This window comes from Branchiostoma lanceolatum, chromosome 3, assembly GCF_035083965.1.
Source record: "Branchiostoma lanceolatum isolate klBraLanc5 chromosome 3, klBraLanc5.hap2, whole genome shotgun sequence".
NCBI classification, from domain to species: Eukaryota; Metazoa; Chordata; class Leptocardii; order Amphioxiformes; family Branchiostomatidae; genus Branchiostoma; species Branchiostoma lanceolatum.
Window position 1 is genome coordinate 13,036,881 of NC_089724.1, and position 20,165 is coordinate 13,057,045.

At 40.4% G+C, this 20,165-nt stretch overlaps 3 protein-coding genes across 5 annotated transcripts; all 3 read right to left on the reverse strand.

Moving 5' to 3' along the window:
- Positions 1 to 4,322: 4,322 nt before the first annotated feature.
- LOC136430378 (uncharacterized) lies at positions 4,323 to 10,113 on the reverse strand. Of its 3 annotated transcripts, XR_010754892.1 has the most exons (6): positions 9,570 to 10,113; positions 8,176 to 8,579; positions 7,756 to 7,881; positions 7,479 to 7,661; positions 7,152 to 7,242; positions 4,323 to 6,839 (listed from the first exon to the last, which is right to left on the reverse strand). XR_010754892.1 is itself a non-coding variant. In XM_066420923.1 (5 exons), the coding sequence occupies exons 1-4, from the start codon at positions 9,628 to 9,630 to the stop codon at positions 7,581 to 7,583; spliced, it is 672 nt and encodes a 223-aa protein (XP_066277020.1). In that variant the 5' UTR covers positions 9,631 to 10,111; the 3' UTR covers positions 4,323 to 6,839; positions 7,152 to 7,580. The 3 variants fall into 3 exon arrangements, 2 of the variants coding, with proteins under 2 accessions (XP_066277020.1, XP_066277019.1); XM_066420923.1 differs by having other exon boundaries at positions 7,152 to 7,661; positions 9,570 to 10,111; XM_066420922.1 differs by lacking the exon at positions 7,479 to 7,661 and having other exon boundaries at positions 9,570 to 10,103.
- A 189-nt stretch (positions 10,114 to 10,302) lies between these two features.
- LOC136430380 (uncharacterized) lies at positions 10,303 to 14,245 on the reverse strand. Its single transcript, XM_066420924.1, has 4 exons — positions 14,080 to 14,245; positions 13,013 to 13,398; positions 11,774 to 11,857; positions 10,303 to 11,488 (listed from the first exon to the last, which is right to left on the reverse strand). The coding sequence occupies exons 1-4, from the start codon at positions 14,111 to 14,113 to the stop codon at positions 10,757 to 10,759; spliced, it is 1,236 nt and encodes a 411-aa protein (XP_066277021.1). The 5' UTR covers positions 14,114 to 14,245; the 3' UTR covers positions 10,303 to 10,756.
- A 526-nt stretch (positions 14,246 to 14,771) lies between these two features.
- On the reverse strand, positions 14,772 to 19,669 carry LOC136430381 (uncharacterized). The gene is made up of 4 exons (XM_066420925.1): positions 19,545 to 19,669; positions 18,545 to 18,755; positions 18,174 to 18,286; positions 14,772 to 15,957 (listed from the first exon to the last, which is right to left on the reverse strand). The coding sequence occupies exons 1-4, from the start codon at positions 19,639 to 19,641 to the stop codon at positions 15,833 to 15,835; spliced, it is 546 nt and encodes a 181-aa protein (XP_066277022.1). The 5' UTR covers positions 19,642 to 19,669; the 3' UTR covers positions 14,772 to 15,832.
- Between the last annotated feature and the right edge of the window lie 496 nt (positions 19,670 to 20,165).

Sequence of the window (20,165 nt, forward strand, 5' to 3'; positions counted from 1 at the left end):
ACCTCTCCCCTACACATAGATAAATGACAGTTAATTCCTATCAATCCTGAAGAAGGGAACGTTAATCTTAATGTGAGAGGATTACACACAATTTTCACCTGTCAGTGGGGAAAAGGCGATCAAAGCCCAGGTCATTAAACTCAAATCTATCTCGTCTTCACAAATTGAATGGCCAATCTATTTCATCACCTCCATAGCCAGGGGAAGGGGAGATTTATCTTGTATTGTTGTTGACAATATTAGATGAAAACTAGTTTTCGATGCGATGATTCACTTGCCAAAATAGTTTACTGTAAAAAGCACATTTAACACCATTGTGAGTGCATTGGGAAAAAATGACCTGTTTTACAGAAACACTGACGCTTTTTGCTGAGGTAGCACAAAATCATTGTAGATCACCATAATACAAGAGAAATGAATGGGCTTATCTGACACTGTAATACATCAGTCTGTCTGGATAATAACAACTTCCACTGAAGCTTGGCACAAAAGCATTTCCAAAATGAGATAGTGACTTATGATAAATGTCTAAGCCTGACTACAGATAGTTGTGAAAAGTAACAATAAAACATTACATAAGTGTGAACTGGCAGACAGTCAATCACCTTTATTTAGACTGGAAAAAATGCTCAGCCTTAGCCGTTCTTCCCAGGGGTCCAGTTTGGAGGAAAGGGAAACAAAGATAATGAATACTTTAGTTACAATAATAAACATTGTAACTAAACCTAGTATAATCATAACAACTTATCACAGTCTGTAGATCATAGTCCATATCCTTTATCACAGTCCGTAAATCATCGAATCCTAGACTTTGAAAGCTCTCACTGACTGAGCATTCTCAGGTATGCTGTTCCACAGGACAGCCAATAATCTCCGCACACATGTCCCTTGTCACTCTGGGCACCAGAAGTATCATAACCATGACATGACAGATGACGACTGTGCGTGCAATCAATTGCTTCAATGTGAATTGTGAAAATAAAGCTTTGTTGAAAGTTGTAACCAATGTAGTGCAGGCTAGGGAACAATAAGTAGAGAATTGTAAGTTGGATGAAAAAAAATAAGCAGCTCTGTGAACTGTGCAGGTCAAGAAGCCAGAAGAAAACATGATTTACACTGAATGATACAGGCTAATCTCCAAGCAGATATTGGAATGGAAGGTGGTGATGTTTCCTGACTCTCAGCCTCTCTGACAGCCTCCCATCTAAAATACATTAGAGCAGAACTGCCATTTAACTTCCTGCCCGTGTAACTTGATAAAAAGTTTCAGCCTTCCCGTATCAGCCGAGGACATATCATTTATCAACCCTTTAACACACTCTGTAATGTCACACATTGATTGTTAACACCCCAAGGCTGTGTGGGTAATAGGATTCATTACATTACCACGGAGCCACGTGATCCATTAGTAACTGTTGATTGAAGACACTTCACTGCAAACTGTCAATGGTCAATCCTCTCAGCTTGCAGGCCCCAAGATAAATGGTCTTGATACTTGTGAGTTAGCTGTGCTTCATGGACAATATGTTGTCAAAGTTATCATTAAAACTTGAATCAGAACAAGATGCTTTGATTGCAATAGTTCTCTGCACTCACTCAGTGCCTTGCATTCACCTGACTCAAGAAAGCTGAAACTTTTTAAATCACATAATATGGCCATCACTCATCCAAAACTTCTGGTGTGAGCTATCACTCGAGACAGAAATTGGTCGGTTGAAGACTTCCCTCATTTTGGACCAGATTGTCTACTACAGATTGTCATCTTTGTTTGAAAATCCTGTACATGAAAGAGTCTCCACATATCTGATGACTTACAGTATGTCTTGTAGAATGTAAAACCCTGAATTTGTCTCTGTCCAGAAACAATGGAAATCAATTGCCTTGTGAACATCCTATTTTACTTTTACAGTTACAGCAAACAAACTTCAGCAGTTGACCTTTTACTTATCAAAGAACTCCCTCGCAATGGAGTCACAATGGCAGCTATCATAATGATAAAATTCACTCCTGGAGTAGTACTTTACCACCTGTCCCAAACTTGGAGGATCAACAAACTTGGAGGATCAGCTCTCTCCAGAAAGGGTGAATCTAAATGTCAGGAGTTGCTGAATTTTCTCTTCCAAGCATCTATATTTAATTTATTCTACAGTTTCTGGAAACCTGTGCTTAATCATCTTTGTGTTGCATTACACAGTAGCAGTTTAGAAACATATTAACAATATTCATTGTATTACTTCAGGTTGACTGCATAAAATGAATTTTATCCTGCAATTTCATTGAAATTTGACACAAATCTTATTTATTTCCAGTTTCATGTAATCTTGACACAGACGTTTGGCAGTATGCCTCTGATGTAACGCTAACAAATGTCCACAGGAATACAATAAAGCTCACCCCCAGGAGGGAGGTAATGATCTGTAGCAGAATTCGGTAAATCATCCACTGGTCACTGAGGTATTGAAGTCTTGTCAGCCTGAGGTCCCAGTCTCAGGTGACTGTGCATCCATCTGTACATATGCCTGGGACTACAATCGATCTAAACTTGACCCCAATTGACAAATCAATGTGTAATTATCAGCCAAATCTGCAGCAAGAGCGATAAAGAGAGAAACAGCTATTTATCGAGTCAGAAGTCGCCATCCTTTTGTCTGAGACTACAGAGAACTGATTGTTGTCATTCGCAAAAGTGGTGTATTAGCCAGAGAGACTGAAAGGGAAAGTTTGTAAGTATCATTGATTTTTCTCTTTATCAGATTGAAGCATCAACTCATTACGTTCATCAAGAGCTTGGTAATATTCCAAAGTATTGTCATCCTGCAATCCATTAAGTAAGTTTGAGGGGTGGGGTTGGGTATAATGATCTTTTATGCTCCTTTCTTAGACTCTCAATTACCAAGATGAGGCAAATCAATGACCTGGTATGCACTATAGAGTCTGACATATCTATCTTTGCCATATCCCAATAATTAGTCTGAAGTGTAGAAATAAAAGCACGCTGGGATGTGCTTTTCTGCATTGTCTGCAGGTTTGTGGGTACCATTGATTGCACATCATGGTTGAAATATCGGCAAGACAAATGGATAAACCATTTACAACCTGACAGTGCCAAAGGATTAAGCAAATGTAATGACACAAGCTTTTCTTCTCTTTTGGGCCCAGCAGTTTCATCATCATCTAGAGTATCCTTGTACTTGAGCCTCGAATTGAATCATCACTGGGGACAAAAGAAAATCAATCTGACTCCATCTTTGTCAGGAGGTCTTGTTACCAAAAAAGTGGGAAGTACATTGATGTTGAAGCACCTGCCAATATCTGCCACTTTGGGAGGATGAACACATTCAACCATTCTGCTTTGTCTCTTTGCTTGACTTCAATTCACTTGACATGTGCTTTTATGTATGAGGCAACTTTGAAGAAAAATGGATTTTCATTGGTCCCATACAGGGAAATTGACAAATTGTACAGTCAGGTCCTTGCCTAGAAAGACCTACCATAGTAACATAGGGACGTAGGGATGTCAGAACATAGGGCATTTTGTGACATGTGCCCTGCAATTGTTAACAATTAACTTATAAGTTTTATATAACTGTTAGTGTTCGTAAGTTGCACATTACTGTTTTGGTCAATGAAAGAGGAATATATAATGTACTACTAAAGGAAAAGTCAAACAGACTTTTGCTCGTGCTACCACATCTTATCTTACCATGATCTTTGTGTAAAATTTTCTTGTTGATCAAGCAAGAGTTTTATTGCTACCAGCTACACCTGATAGAAGGAATACAATGTAATTAATAAGCTCTGCCGTTCCTGGCTGAAGTACTACCACTCATCACTAGGTGGCGCTCCAGTGCTGCTGGGAACAGTCTGCAAAGTCGTTTGTGAATGGAGGTGAGTAAAGACAGTGGCTAGAACAGCATGATTTATTATAATAAATCAAAGTTATATCAAAAGCTGGTAGTGTACCAAAAGGGGCCACCAGGGGAAACACCATAACAGAAGTATCAGGCTTTTGTATTTGAATGCTGTTGTGTTATTAAACCGTCCAGCCAAGTATCAAGATATTTTTCCATCAGAGGACTCACCATCACACCATTGTAATTCGCTCTCACTTCTGCAGCAGCCAAAACAAATGCCATGATGATCAATGGAACACAAATTCTCAAATGCAGATGTTCAAGAATTCGGCAAGAATAGGGAAGTTCTATAATCAAGTTATCAAACAAACATCAAATTACAAGGACATTCTTTTCAACCTTGAACAGTTGTTGTTATAACATGGGTATGGTACGGAAGGATGAGTGTAATGAAATAAAATAGACAAGTTTCTATTAGAGCATCATGTTTTATTCAATTCTTCCCACACGGTTTGTAAAAAGAACAGCTTTGCACCATATAATGGTTACTCCTGTTTACATGGGCAAATTCAACCTGCATTCACAGAGCAAGTGATGATTACACCTCAAAACTTGACAATGTATCAAACAACTTTTCTCTTATCATATCTATATCATATAGTACAAAATGACATAGTCATTGTAAACATTCAAAGTGGCCAGATATTCTGTAGATAACCTGTCAAGCCATTGCAACTGCATAGTTAGGCCACACCAATTTTTTTTTGTTGCTTGTTGAATAGCCTCCCCTGCTTTTCCCATTTTGAAAGAAAAAATTGGGTCGCTTTTCCCATTCACAAATTTTTACTCACGATTGTACTATTTGTTCAGTTGTAAAACTCAATAGCCACCAAAATAGATCTGCACATACATAAAAAGTGTGGGCACATTTTATCATAAATTATAATTTATCATTTCTTAAAATTATTTCTCAATATCAATCCATATATTACATGGCAAAATGTACTGTAATTTTGTTACTGAAATTATAGTACTAGGTCAAAGAAAGGGGTGCATTGCATAAAATGAGCCATACAAAGCTGAAACTCGAATAATCCTCTTATCCTTTATGTTATGTAAATCCTTATCTTCACCCCAGACTATTTGCACACAAAAACTTTTCGCCCTGTTGCTCCGAAAAAAAAGAGAATCAACAAATAAAATTGGTGTGGCCTTAACTCATTCCAAAATCTCTTTCAACTGACAATGCCATGCATAGCATAGTACCTATTTAAATATATAATTTTTTTTACAACTTACAAACAGTATATCAACATACGTTGATGAAAGTTAGACATCCAGGTAGTAAGATACGCCAAAAATAATTACTCAAGCAACTGGATAAAGTTTTGAAACAGTCAGACGTTTCAGACAGCATCCACTGTCTTTCGTCAGTGACTAACGATAGGACTGAGAACACCAGTTTTTATACCAAAACTCTGAATAGGTATGTTAATGAGGTTAAGACAATTTAGGATGTCTTGAAGTAGTCTTTAAAATTAATCTTCTTTTAAAGACTACTTCAAGACATCCTAAATTGTCTTAACCTCATTAACATACCTATTCAGAGTTTTGGTATAAAAACTGGTGTTCTCAGTCCTATCGTTAGTCATTGACGAAAGACAGTGGATGCTGTCTGAAACGTCTGACTGTTTCAAAACTTTATCCAGTTGCTTGAGTAATTATTTTTGGAGTATATCAACATAATTTATGTACATGACAGTTACAATCAGAATTGTATTGTTTAGTGCTCTGGGCCATAATTAACACATTAAAATTTACAAACTTTAAAAAAATTGTTTTGTGTCCTATCGAATTAGGTTTTTTGGCTAAACTGTGCATCCATCCTCTGTGCTGAGAAGCAACTGTTAACAGTACAATTTTTTTGTGAGCCATCCATCATATTGAAATATCTTTGAGACATTTTTAAATGCTAAGCTAAATTTTTCTCAGTCCACAGAGCATAACTTTGTAATATGTATAACATGTTCTGACATCACTTACTCAGGGAAAACAGTTTACCTCCTTATAATTAGTGTTACATATCAGTTTGGAGCATAATTTTAGTTACCAAACTTAGGTATTTTCTTTGAGTCTAAAGTAGATTTCACAGTTTCATTAGAAAGATGCAAATAACAACTCAAGGTACAACCGAGGCAAAAGTCCTTTACTTGAACTGTCCCTTTTCATAGTACCAAGAAACAAATTTCATAAATTCTGTATGATAAATGTGGAAATTACTGTCCTCCATCAAATCTGGATAGTGAAATCTATTTTTTTTGATGAGGGTGTACATAGTAGAGTCATGGTAGTAGAGCCATAAATGAGCTACAAGGTAACAAGTGTGGAGAAACAAAACAATCAGCTGAAACATGCTTAATGTTGGAAGCATGGTTAAATTAAAGACTCCTTTGGCAGTACAATACACAATGACTGCCCATTGCAACAGTTCAAATGCCAAAGATGCTATGATACAGTTACGAACGTTGCTATAGCTTGTCTTCGCAGAGAAGAGACATCTCTTCAACTCTGCTCTTGTTTTCTTCTTTCTAATTTTCTTGCAACATTCATACATTTCTTTTAGCTTTTTCCTATAGGCTGAAGTGTGCTGGCCACAGAAGTGGCCTTTTACAAAAGGAACAATGAGAAACGTACTGTGTAAGCTAAGTAACGAACAGTCACACTGTGAGTAGTTATTGTGCCATATGAGATGAAAGAGAAGTAAAAGAACTAAGACATTTGTACTGTTGTACAGATACATGCCTATGTACGTCATAAGACTAGAATCTTCAGACTGACGGAAGACCTGCCTCCATGCCAAGTGTAGAGGTATCATTGCAGACGTACACGTTGCCTGCAGATACATGTATGCTGACTGCAGGAAAGACATTACACAGCGGGAGCCATTGCGCAACCACCCAAGGCCGTTACAAGTTCTGCATCTCCCTACAGGATTGACAAGCTTTTGTCATCACTCAGGTGGATTGTTACTGTAAACAGTATTGTGTCATGTATGTGTAAATCCTCATTTTACCTCCGGGTTAGTTGATGTTGAAGGTTGGGAGTACCAAGGATATGGTCATGTCTGTGGATTTCATGGCATGATTCTTGGTATCTGATCATAAGTAGTAACACCAGATCTTCATTAAACACCATGAAGTAAGGCGGCCTCCTTATTATCATTGGACATACCTTGGACTAGCATTTTACCAATAAATGCTGAACACTGTTATCTGTATTATCTGTATTGACCCTTACCTTCAGGAAGACCCCTTGTCACCACCTTCACATGGAACACCATCAAGTAGAACAGGTACAACACTTCATGGATGATCATTCCCTTCAGAGTCTGGAAAATTATAGATATCTAACAATGACACTAAGTCCAGAAAATAAGTGTCCAAGTAGTATCACAAACCCAGTTCAAAACGAATATCTACTTTCAAATGAAGACAGTAACTTTACATCTCAGCTTTTCCTTCTCTAAGCTTGAAAGGCCCTTGAGGCTCATGAGGTTATCATTGAAATCCAACCAAAGTTTTGTGATATCACAGTTTCTAATCTGCTGTATCATGTTCTACTTACCACCTCAGTTTGGGGTTTAACAGCATTAGTCATGGGTAATTGAGGTTATATGTTTCCCTGGACCAACCCCCCATCTCACTGCCTTGGGATGAATATCCACTGTTATTCTTCAAATGATGTCAGCTCTCTGGCCAACACTGTTGTCTCCTCCTCCAGCCCTAATAATGCAGACCCATCATCCTTCTGAAATTAAGCTGAGATTAGTATTATGCTCATGACATGACACAACACCTATCATATATAACTATGAATATGATGTAGAATGCTGAAACACTACCTGTGTATCAACACTCTGTGGTAGTGGACTGGGGAAGCAGGACTGCCTCTGCACAGCTGCAACACTAATCGGTTCAGCAGTTTCTCCTCTGCACCTGGTCCTTGGAGGGCATGGCCCTCTTCTTGCCTAAATGAACAAAAAAATCTTGAACTTGCCTTAAGATGAAAAGTATCTATGAAAGGCAAATCTTAAAATTAATAATGTCTATCATATCAGATAAGTTACAATATCATTATGTGCATGTTTGCCCGTATCAGGTACTGTGTACAGTATTTGTATGACGAAAACCCCTTGTCATGAAATACAAGTTAAGAAACTCTTATGTGAAATTTTTTGGAACTCTTTGGTGCCTTGTAAAAAGCACTACCGTATGATCAATGCAAAACATATACTATGTGGCATAATGAGACTCTGACTTACACTGCACAGGTGAGCTTCAACTAGGCTACTGAGCTCCTCAAACTCAGTCTCTGTGCCCCTGTAGTAATCATACGTTTCAATAGTTTCTAATGCTGGGGGAATTCTGCAGTTGTCCAGGAGCACTGGTAAGCACCCTTGCCCATGCTTCTTCACAGCTGTGAGGATTGCCAGCTGTAGCTCATAGTCACGCAATGTGTCCTCCAAAAAATTCTGGGAGATGATAGCAACAGTGATACAGCTATTCTGGATACTATCGACCATGTTGTTCAGTACGGGTCCTACAGAGTCCCGACGTCGGTAGTAGATCTTCAGGTCTTGCTGCCGCTCGATGTAATTCACAGCTTCGACAACAAAGTCAAGATCTTTGTCATGATAGATGAAGGTGACATCATACAGGTGGTCACCTGGACACAGGAGAAGGAAAATATGCCCATTTTGTGAGTGCATTGCGAAATTTGATTTGCCTAACATTTTGACATATTAGGACTTACACTGATCACTTTGCTTGATAATGGAAATATCACTGCTGCATTTATCATACTTAACCTACAAGCCTGTTAACTGAACAAGGTGACTGGAAAATAATGCAGAATCTCTTCACTATAAAAGAATATGCAATTTCAATTATATTGCAATGTTATGTTACTCTCCTAAAGCAAGTTTACGTCAACCATTCTTTGCTTTTTGTGAAGGTTTTGTTTTTTTAAATCTTCATAGATATTTGAATGCCCTAAAACGGCTTGGCACTTGTGTGGGAAAATAACAATGTGGCAAATATTCCATCAGAGGGATAAGCCAAAAATCATAAGGGAAAAAAATACCAATTGCACACTCAAGTACCTTGACAACAATACAGGCCACAAAACAGACACAATCTATGGGAATTGTTGACCTGAGAAAAAAATTACATCCTGTCCATTATTTCTACTAGTCCATGCCTAAATTAGCCAAAAAATAAAAGTCAAAACTTTTGTCACCCCCATCCAAAAGAACGTGTAGAACCACCTGTGAACCCCACACCGCAGCGGTGCGACATGACGTAATGTTTTGTTGCAGGGGGTTCTGGGAAGGTAAACCCTGACAGTCATCACGTGCCTTTATTTACAAACATAGGTGTGAGGTGGGACCAGCCAGGGTGTGTCTTTACACGAGTGTCAGGTGGTTTAAATACCCAAAAAAACACGGGCAATCCAGCAGTTACACAACAATTCCCAAACTTTCTCTTAACCTTACGCACTACAAAGTTTAAATTACAGTGTCAGTTGCACAACTGCGACGTGTTTCTCGGTTACTCGATCTGCGGTGCTTTTGGCGATTGTATTCATGCAATATCATAATATTGCTATCAAACTAGGACATGTCAATCCTAGTCTTCAGCGACTAATATCACTGACCTGTTGCTTCACCTGTTGCTCTGTCTGCCTCCCGCTGTATGTGGTCAGGGATAGTGGACATACCCTGCTGCCCGGAGTCATGTATGTGTCACGGAAACACAGAAATGTTGACGTTTTTGCTCACCCCTGAGTCGTACAACTTGTAAAGTCAGGTCACGTAGATGTCAACAGCAACAGTTTGGAACGATTATTCGTGACGAGATTCCTGCACTATTAGATGTGATTCACCGGTTAGGAAAACTATTTGCGACACTATTCAGCCTGGCAGTACGCGCAGTAATATCCTTGTTTTAACTTCTAAGTACCTTTCACATGACTATCTGTTGCATGTGTTAGCTGTTCGTTGATTGGTCACCTGTAGCCTGGCTACGTGATCAGCGCCAGGTAAGGCGTGATCAGTGTTAGGTTATAGCGTGCTCGGTACGTCGGGACGGGGGAAGCCCCAGGACGCCAACTTTGTTTCTAATGGGTATTTCCAAACAGGAAGCCGTGATAAATATTAGAAATTCTACCCTTTGATACCTGCTTACAAAACTGCAAGTCACGATTGTGTCATTTAGCTATCTGTACTGCAGTAATGTTGACCGCCGCGGCGCAGCGACGTGTGGCAGACATGGGATCAAGCATGTTCCGGACTTATTTACACTGAAAAGTTAGACGTCTAGCGTCTGGAGCCCGCGGCTTTAGCTTCTAGCCATAGGGTGCATCTGGTGAAATGTATAGACTACAGGTAAATAGCTGCATTGACAAGGGTAGAAAGATCTCTACAACCCGTCACATTTAATTTTTCCACCTTTGTGCAATAACGTTAACGTTACATATATATTTCTGATTCTCGATTGAAGTAGAAATACACGGGCAATGTTTCCGAGCTAAGTGCCGACTGAAGTTTCCTGTTATAAACTGTTAAGCAGTATGTACATTACATGCATGAGACTGATTGCGGCTGCAGGATGTTCTGACCACTGCAGCAGCAGAACACAGTGGACTACTACATGAGATTCATAATATTTCTAATTACTTAACAAATAGGTCTTCAGAATCAAATGCCCTAATGTTGATGACACTTCGTATCGAATGATATGACTCACAAATCAATAGCAAAACGTTAACGTTGTGCAAAATGACCAGCAATTAAACTTGTAGTGCTGTTACTCAAACACACGTAGCGTACATGGCACATATTACTACAGATGTAGTCTACTGAGGTAAGACTCCAGTGTTTTGTGGTGTTTATGGAAGTCGGGATCTTCCATGATCTCTGCAAAGTAAAACCTCTGGTTCCTGATGAGGGTACGAATGGTGGGGTCATGATAAAACAACAGGTGTGCGGCCACGTAACATGTGTGGAACAAGAAGACAGAAAAGGGAAGAACTGTGAAGGGGTACATCTCCATGAGCTGTGTGATACCATTGATGTTATGTCCCTGAGCGAGGGAGATGTTGACAATGACTGCCCAGATTGCTATCTCTCCGGCTAGGACAGTGATGACACAGCTCCGGACTGATCGGTATGGAGTATTAGCGGTGCGGACTAGTGTATCGATGATATCGGGCACAAGACTTTCCCTGCCAGACCTACAGCACTTATACATGGCCACAATCTTATATCTATACTTGGCAATCAGCTGGAAGCAGTATAAACCTTTGAACAGTGGGAACACCAGGAAAATCAAGTGTACCAGGTGAACATCGAACAAGGGATATCCTAGACTCGATAAAACTAAACCGAGCAGTAGCAGGGCCAATGTTAAAGTAGCCGCGTTCATGATGGCTGTTCCACAGAACGTGAAGGCGCTCCGATCTCTGGATGATCGCACGATGTACCGCAACTTGTCGGTGATGTCGGCGGACCGCAGTGTTGTGATCACCCCCAGCTGGATGTGACACAACACGTCTTCTTCTAACACGCTTATGTCCTGGGGAACAAAGACACAAGTTGATTATCGATGGATAGATTCATGTAGAACCGCTTTCGACGCTAATACTGGACGTAAATAGCCGAACGGCAGGGTAAAATTATAAGTATTAACAGTTACAATTTTTCCTGCATTTGCTTTGTTTTCCTAGGCTGCCATTTGCTTACTAGCTTGCTTCACACATGTTCTATTGCCAATTCAGGAATAATGTGGTATTGTATAAGCTGTAGGATAATAACGCCCTTAGACTGTGCTCTCCAACTAGTACTACAACGTGGTACTCACCCACTGCCGCTGCCTGGTAGGCGATGAACCAGGGATAGGCTGAGATCCAGGAACCCTCTCCCTCGAAGTCTGGCTAGCAGATATCTGTAACAAGGGATATCGTCTCATGAACATGAGGTGATGAACTTATTTGATAACGTATAACGTGTGGTCAGACCCGTTTGACTTCACGGTTAAAGGCCCACTATGTAGGATTTGGGCCCAAAAATTGAAAATATTCTTGTGAACAAATCTTAATGTTAATAGCAGGTACTGACATGTACAACCCCTTTTCAGCATATTTTCTTCATTATTTCATCTATTTTGGGTGTTTGTGAACTGTACAAAAACAAAACAAAAACTCCCGGACACCACCTCAATAGTAAATAAACAACAACATCCCAGTGCACTGGAGGACCCCCATGGTGGTCTAATCACTTAGGCACACTTTAGACTGCCAGATGTCATGAAGCTCTTCTTCTTTGGAAACACTCGTATCTTTTTCCAAGAGGGTAGAATACAACTATTAATTTATTCTAGAGAATCTACTTTGAAGGGTATCAATAAAGTGTGGTTATTTTCCCTTCAAAACTGCAAGAACTCTGGTAAGGATGATTTTTTTACAGAAACTGGTGAACTGTAAACAGGCACCCCACTGGGCGTTCAGCCTGATAAGAAGTACAGAAGCCATGTGTGGCCATGTGTTAGTTTCACACTGTGTGTTGTTTTGGATGGAGGATAACAGTTTTTTAAAGTTGTTTGTATGGTGCAGTAATGTTGTAACCTCCCTTCCTCAATATCGGTAAGTAATTTTATAGAGTTGATAAAGCTTGCTATGCAAAGAAACAGTAGGAAAATCTACTTTCTGTATTGGCCTAAAACTACATAGTGGGTCTTTAATAGACAGTACTCAAGAAAGCAAGGAAAACCACGTTTATGAGTATTTCTCTGCCCATATATCTATGATTTACCAAAATGATGGGATATAGTGTAGTGTAGTACCCCTGATTGCACGAAACGATTCCACCAGGGAGTTAAACACGCCTCTTTTCTGTCATAGTACACCATTATGAGACAATAGACCCCAATGCAAGTGAGTTTTGTTTGAATACAACATGCTTCCATTGCCAATACATGTATTTGCAATTAGCCCACGGGCATGAACTTGCAATAAACTTCTTTATTATCGTTTACCAGTTATGATATTGATAATGATGTCTAGCCTGCAACGCGATGTAGCATTACTTTATTGGTACGCACATGTTCTTGGATGATCTTCAGCAGATCTCCTTTAAGTCGGTCAAAGTCTCCGTTGAATGCGACCGTCCTGGCCCCCGCTAGCAGACCTGGGTGTTCACCTCCTTGGCATATCACTATAATAACCAGCTTATCCTGACTTTGTGCCGCCGTTACCATGGCAATCTCCAAATCGAGCAGCCCACCGCAACGTATGAAGGAATCAGACATGATGGCAACGATGACGCGCGAGTTCCACATGCTCTTTTCCACCCAGTCCATTATCGGCTGGTCAGGGCGGAGGATGACATCTCGGTGTCTAAGGAAAGTGCTATAGTTTTGGCCCTCTAGGGAGAACACCAGAAACCTGACTAGCTCCACGTCCCGGTCGTGGTACACAAACGTCACGTCTGCAAACAGGACGGAAAATCATCGTGAGACAAATAATAAAGTTAATGTTACCTGATTTATCGCTTAGACTTTATTTAACATGTGAACTAAATCAGGTTGGTTAGGTTTATGTGCCAGACCGCAGCGCATAACGTTAGTTGCTTATCGCGCAATGTAACCTTGACTTCTGTCGCTCTTGTAAATGAATATTTCGTATTTTATTTCATTTCTTTGTTTGCTTGTTTGTTTGTTGTTTTTTATTCAATTGTTTTTGCTTTAAGTTTTTGGAAATACAGGTTGCATGCAGCGAGACCTCCTTGATAAGACAGAGGGGCACGAGTCCTTGTGTTCGGGACGAAGCATGTATTTCGTTGTGAAACGTGACACCTTCTGCCCTGCAAAAGGTCGAGCTTTAACCATGGGTTGTCAAAAGAATTCAACGTAACCAAGCATACGCGAAACGTAATAATGCAGCCTGTATTAAAATAGTCACATAGTAAAAGGCAGTTGAACTGTAACAACCTCGCGTCAGAAAAAAGGAAGAACGTTGACTGAACGTTAACGTTAGCTGTAAGCAGCTGTAAGCTGTAGGTATGACCTTCAGATTTTTTAATGCTTCGAGATCCTTGGATTCTGTGTCCCTATAGCAGCTTTGGCGTCTTTTTGAGTGGAATAAAAGTGTGAAATCATATTGTACGTACCCTTCTTGACTAACTGCTGGACTGGTGTTACCATGACTACGGGATTCACACTCTGTCGGCGTATGTTTTCCGAATGTTGCAGGCGTTTCAGCCAGCACAGCGGAGTCGTTCTCGCGGAGGAAAACAAATACCTTCTTTTGTCCTGACATAACGTTGGGTCACGCGACCCTGGCGCTGGTAAATATGGCGCCATTACCTGGGTCATATTTCAAATCACAGCTTGCAATGCCAATGCATGTGATTGGCTAAGAGATCATAAAAGCGACCTATCATCATGTCGTGAATAGGACAATAAGAGTTTCATGCACACGGCATCATACATGTTTCATTCGTAAACTTTTGAATATGGTTAACTATGTGCATGTGAGGCTTGGTTTAAACATGATTCATGAAGCACCGTAAGTAATCTACTTTGTGATATGTCGGTATTTCAGCGGTTAAACAAACACAAAGTCCTCCATGATGGTCTGAAGAGACCTGACCATTTATCCCTTTTATTTACTTTACATCCCCCGTTTTCGCCAGTAAGCGATTTGGATAACTCCTTATGGTGAAAAGAAGGGATAAGACCCCCACCATCCCCTGTTTTCGCCATTTAATAATAAGATAAATAATCACGTCTGTCAGAAGCACAAGTAGTATGTATGGCTTGCATCCACGTAACGTTACCACCAAAACCACAACAGTAATACTAAACTTTCCGTCACTTTATTCTTTTCACTGTTCAGTTTTCATAACATGTAACAATTTGTCCCTGCAAATTGTGATTTGATCTATTTCTTAACAAAGGAAAAGCAAAATCAATAATACTTGCAAGTGAAGCAAGTCTTCTCTCAAGAAAAGGCGGAAAACCTATTTTTGTTGATCAATACATACATGTTTTTATATAACGTTAGTCTACAAAACTACTGATACTCCCTGAGTAATAGTAGCAGCGTGTAGTGATTTAGAGCCTTATGAAACAATTGCATTGTACAGTACATATCACGTGTCTTCAGATTACCGTACTACTCTACTATCACTAGTTCTAGCTATAGCATTTCTAAATTACATGTGGCACATCTCACATAATACTATGGCACCTAATAGCAGCAGTATACATTGTAAGTCACCACTTTTCATCAGTGCTTCTTGGCTGTCAAAACAGCATAGTATAGCAAGTGGTTCCTTCGTTCACTGATTTAAGATTCAAGACGCCTATTGCTAGCATTTTTCAGATGGCTTGGAAATTAAACTTGATAATGATATAACAAGAAGTACTAGTACATCAAACTTATCATATATGCTACAAAATTACATTTGACTTATTTCTAGGAAGACGGAACAATAATTTTTTGCACGAGCATGTATGTAACGTTAGAACATCTCTGCACTACAGTAAGCAATGTTTACGCCTAACGTTAGTCACTATGGAATTTCAACGTTATTGCTATTGCTCTGTTGTTCACTTATACAAAGTTGAACGACTCTTGTATATGGCTTATTGTAATACGCTGTACCGGGACCGTTGACTGTCAGGTGTAAGTCATGTGTATTTCAGACTGCCCATTGTATAGCTGATTGTCGCCAGCTCCCGTCTTGGTAATTGCCCTGTAAACTCCAAACAGATGTTGGGATGGAAGGTCGTGACGCTTTCTGGGTAGCTGCCAGAGAAGACCGGCGGTCAGAAAAAGTTACGATCTTCCATCCAATATCTGCTTGGAGACAAGTTGCCCTGTGGTTAAGTTTGCAGGAACTTGGTACCCCCCGCCAGTCATCGCTCTGTGGTGTAGAAGGACCACGGTCCTCTGGGCGGGCCGCTGATGGGCACCATGTTCACCCAGCGGGTCTCCGTCACCTTCCCCACGTCAGGCAGCGTCACTGACGACCGCGTGATCTCTGCAGGGAGGGGCAGACAGTCATGGGGGTCGGGTGAGGAATAGTGGGTAATTTGGAAGGAACAAAAATGCATCACAAGGTCGGTGAAATTCACAAAACAATCACGCCACGTCACATTCGATATCAAAGTAATGGTGTCTAGCACTCCCTTATAATAATGTAATACTATAACATTTGATATAACAAGAAAATACTTTTAGCTGCTCAAGTCGAGCTCCGGAGCTTGGGTAGCGAACGGAAAGCTAACTAGAATGGCAACATTTTCGGGAAAATGCAGGATATTCCCCTTCCATTACCTAACCCTCGAATATGACATCCTTAGCATTGGCTGTAAGGTATTATGAAGTTTCTGCATAGATTATGCAAATGAGGTCCGCATTAGCATAATTTATATACTGGTGTGTTCACCTCTCCTAGAGGTACCTACATCTGAAATATGACATCCGTAGCCTTTACGGTAAGGGATATGCATAAATTATGCAAATGATGCCCTAATTAGCATAATTTATGGCCAGGTTTTATGACCCTTCCTAATGGTGTACCTACATGTCAGATATGACATCCGTAGGTTTCATGGTAAGGGAAATACAGGTTTATGCCTAAATTATGCAAATGAGGTCCACGTTAGCGTAATTTATGGCCAGGTGTATTCGCCTTTGCTACATGTACTTACAACTCCAATATGACATCCATAGCTTTTACGGTAAGGAAAATTCAAGTTTGTGCATAAATTATGCAAATGAGGCCCTTATTAGCATAATTTATGGCCAGGTTTCCAGACCTTTCCTAATGGTACCTGCATCTCACATATGACATCAGTAGCTTTTACGGTAAGGAAAATACAAGTTTATGCATTAATTATGCAAATGAGGTTCTTATTAGCATAATTTATGTCTAGGTGTGTTCACCTTTCCTAAAGGTACCTACATCTCAAATATGACATCTGCAGCTTTTACGGAAATACAAGTTTCTGCATAAATTATGCAAATGAGGTCCGCATTAGCATGATTTATGTCCGGGTGCATTCACTTTTCCTAAAGGTACCTACATCTTAAAGATGACATCTGCAGCTTTAACGGTAAGGGAAATACAAGTTTCTGCATAAATTATGCAAATGAGGTCCTCATTAAAGGTGCCCTAAGCGATTTCAGGGGGCAAAACTTGAAATATTCTGGAGAAGGCAATTCTGTTTGGTGAGGTTGCAATTTACATTTACTTGCCTATATTAGCACATCTGCATCATTATTTCATACTTTGGGCGTTTAAAAATAGCTCAGAAGCAAGCCACAGAAGGAGTATTTTATTTATTGGGTCCCCCCAAAAATCAGCCCAGAATCCAGCCGTAACCGTTTTTTGTCGACAATTTTCGGTAACTTCCGGCCGCGTGACGTCACAATGCCCAAGCACATTGAGCCATGACCACGTGATTATTTCTTTGGAAGCGTTCGGGACTTGTCGGTCAGAATCGTGCATGTTCGGAAGATTTGAAATGATGGCTGGCCTCCAAGTGCTCAGATTTTCAATGAGTTCCCACTACACAACGACACCAAATTTTTGCTTCATGATGGTCGATATGCGATGGGATAGTGTTATCTAAACTTACTATGGATAGAAATCAGAAAAAAATTGATTTTGAATATATGACTTTCAGCGCCCTAATATTGCTTAGGTTGCCTTTAACATAATTTATTTCCAGGTGTGTTCACCTTTCTTAAAGGTACCTACATCTCAAATATGACATCTGCAGCTTTTACGGTAAGGGAAATACAAGTTTCTGCATAAATTATGCAAATGAGGTCCTCATTAACATAATTTGTCGTCAGGTGTATTCACCTTTCCTATAGGTACCTACATCTCAATTATAACACCCGTACATTGTAACATAAAGTACATATAACTTTCTGCAATACCATTAGTAGAGTACCACCGCACATCTACTTGGTTTTTGGCAGAAGAAGAAGAAGAAGAAGAAAAAAGAAGAAGAACAGGCAAGCAAAAACAATATATTCCCTTCCCACTGGAAGGGGAATATGATAAGGCTGGACTCCAGGCTGTGCATGTGCGTATTTTCCAACATGCCACATCAAAGTTGCTCACAACAAAATATAACAGCGTTGCTTTCCTTTGTACTATCTTTGGACGTACCAAATTGCAGCCCTTCAGTCTTCAGCGTCTTGAGTTGAAATGAACACGCGAGGAAATATTCTCCCACTCACCTGAATGCACGAGTGGGTTCTGTGGCTTGTAAACCGTGCCCCTTCCCGTGATCCTCGGCGCGGGACGGAGTTCAGGAAGGCGCAACTGTAGGCCGTCTGCACTCTGCTGTAATCTGTAAAACTCAGACATTCAGTGGTACATCATGTCTAAAACATCGTATATATCTGGAAAAATAGGCACATGATTGAATTCCTCATACTTCTATATTCAATGTTATGAAAAGTTCAACATCGAGCATCTTATTCTTGATTGGAGAAGTGAATTTATGAATCAGCGGTAATATTTTCTATAAAAGATCGCAATATGAACAGGATAGGTCCTTGTCGCATCCTAGATCTTCATCCGTATGGCCTCACTATGTGTTACTGACCTCAGGTTGTGATCGCTGAATTTCTTGAGTTTCCTTGCGTTGAGACTGTCCGGCGGTAGTCTCTGCCTGGGAAGGCCGTTGGTCTGAGCCCGTGCCCATGTCCGTGGGATATCTGTAGGCTGCTCGTACAGAGAAGGGGCTGTGCGCGGCTGGTCCTTCCAGCTGCGCTTCAGGAAAATCCGACTCCAGTCGAAATGCTTGTGGTTCGGGTCTGCAAAGTCAATTTTGCTCATCATTTTAAACATTTTTTAAATATTTCTAACGTCTTAAAGGTGCCCTAAGCAATATTAGGGCACTGAAAGTCACATAATCAAAATCAATCTTTTTCTGATTTCTATCCATAGTAAGTTAAGATAACACTATCCCATCGCATATCGACCATCATGGAGCAAAAATGCAATGTCGTTGTGTGGTGGGAACTCATTGAAAATCTGAGCACTTGGAGACCAGCCATCATTTCAAATCTTCCGAACATGCACGATTCTGACCGATAAGTCCCGAACGCTTCCGAAGAAACAATCACGTGGTCATAGCTCAATGTGCTTGGGCATTGTGACGTCACGCGGCCGGAAGTTGCCGAAAATTGTCGACAGAAAACGGTTACTGCTGGATTCTGAGCTGATTTTTGGGGGACCAAATAAATAAAATACTCATTTTGTGGCTTGCTTCTGTGCTATTTTTAAACGCCCAAAGTATGAAATAATGATGCAGATGTGCTAATATGGGGAAGTAAATGTCAATTCAAACTTCACCAAACAGATTTTTTTTCCCAGAATATTTCAAGTTTTACCCCCTGAAATCGCTTAGGGCACCTTTAATGATTCAACAACCTGTCACATCTGAAGGATAGTACATCGAGAGACCTGCAGGTTGGAGAAAATTACCCAATTATACTTTTTATGAGTTATGTACATTATAGATTAATATAGGAGTAAAGAATGGACATGAATGGACCAAAATTCCACCTAGTTTATCCTTGTAAAGGGAAGAATGAACTCACACGACTGTCCGTGCCCGGCATAAGTGACGTCTGTGTGCGGCAGGAGGTGGATGTTGTACGACCTCTCCGGGGCGGCTGTGGGGGGTTTGACCGGCATGGTGGGACGCCCGCCTACTGCCGTCTGCCGCAGGTACGGCAGCTTCTCCCGCGCCTCCTGGAGCTCACGCCTAGCCCTGTGGAAACGACCTGGTCGTCAGAACGTCTTTTGTTCGAACAACTCCTGTCTTACAACTGTTTCTGTTGCGTCGCCAGAATCTAATTTTATCAGTCGTTAAGGTTGATATTATTTGGCGAAGGTATGAGGTCGTGGAACTCTAGTTACTATCATCTTTCATCCCAAGCATACCTTACCATGTATAGCAAACCATCCAAACGGCGTGCGCCAAAAAGAAGCTCACTTAATTTTCAATCGATATTCCAGCATTAACGTAATCGACTTAAATTTTTGACTTTAAGCTGTTCATTCGAAAGAAATAGATTCGTCCTTCGTTTTGAGCGCCACCTATGCAATTACCACAAAACTGCACGGACTCATACGTGGGCTCGTTGACGTATCCAGAGCAACACCCAAACAATTTGCCGAGACCTTTGAGTCAACACACAGTGCGGTGGTGGCGTGTG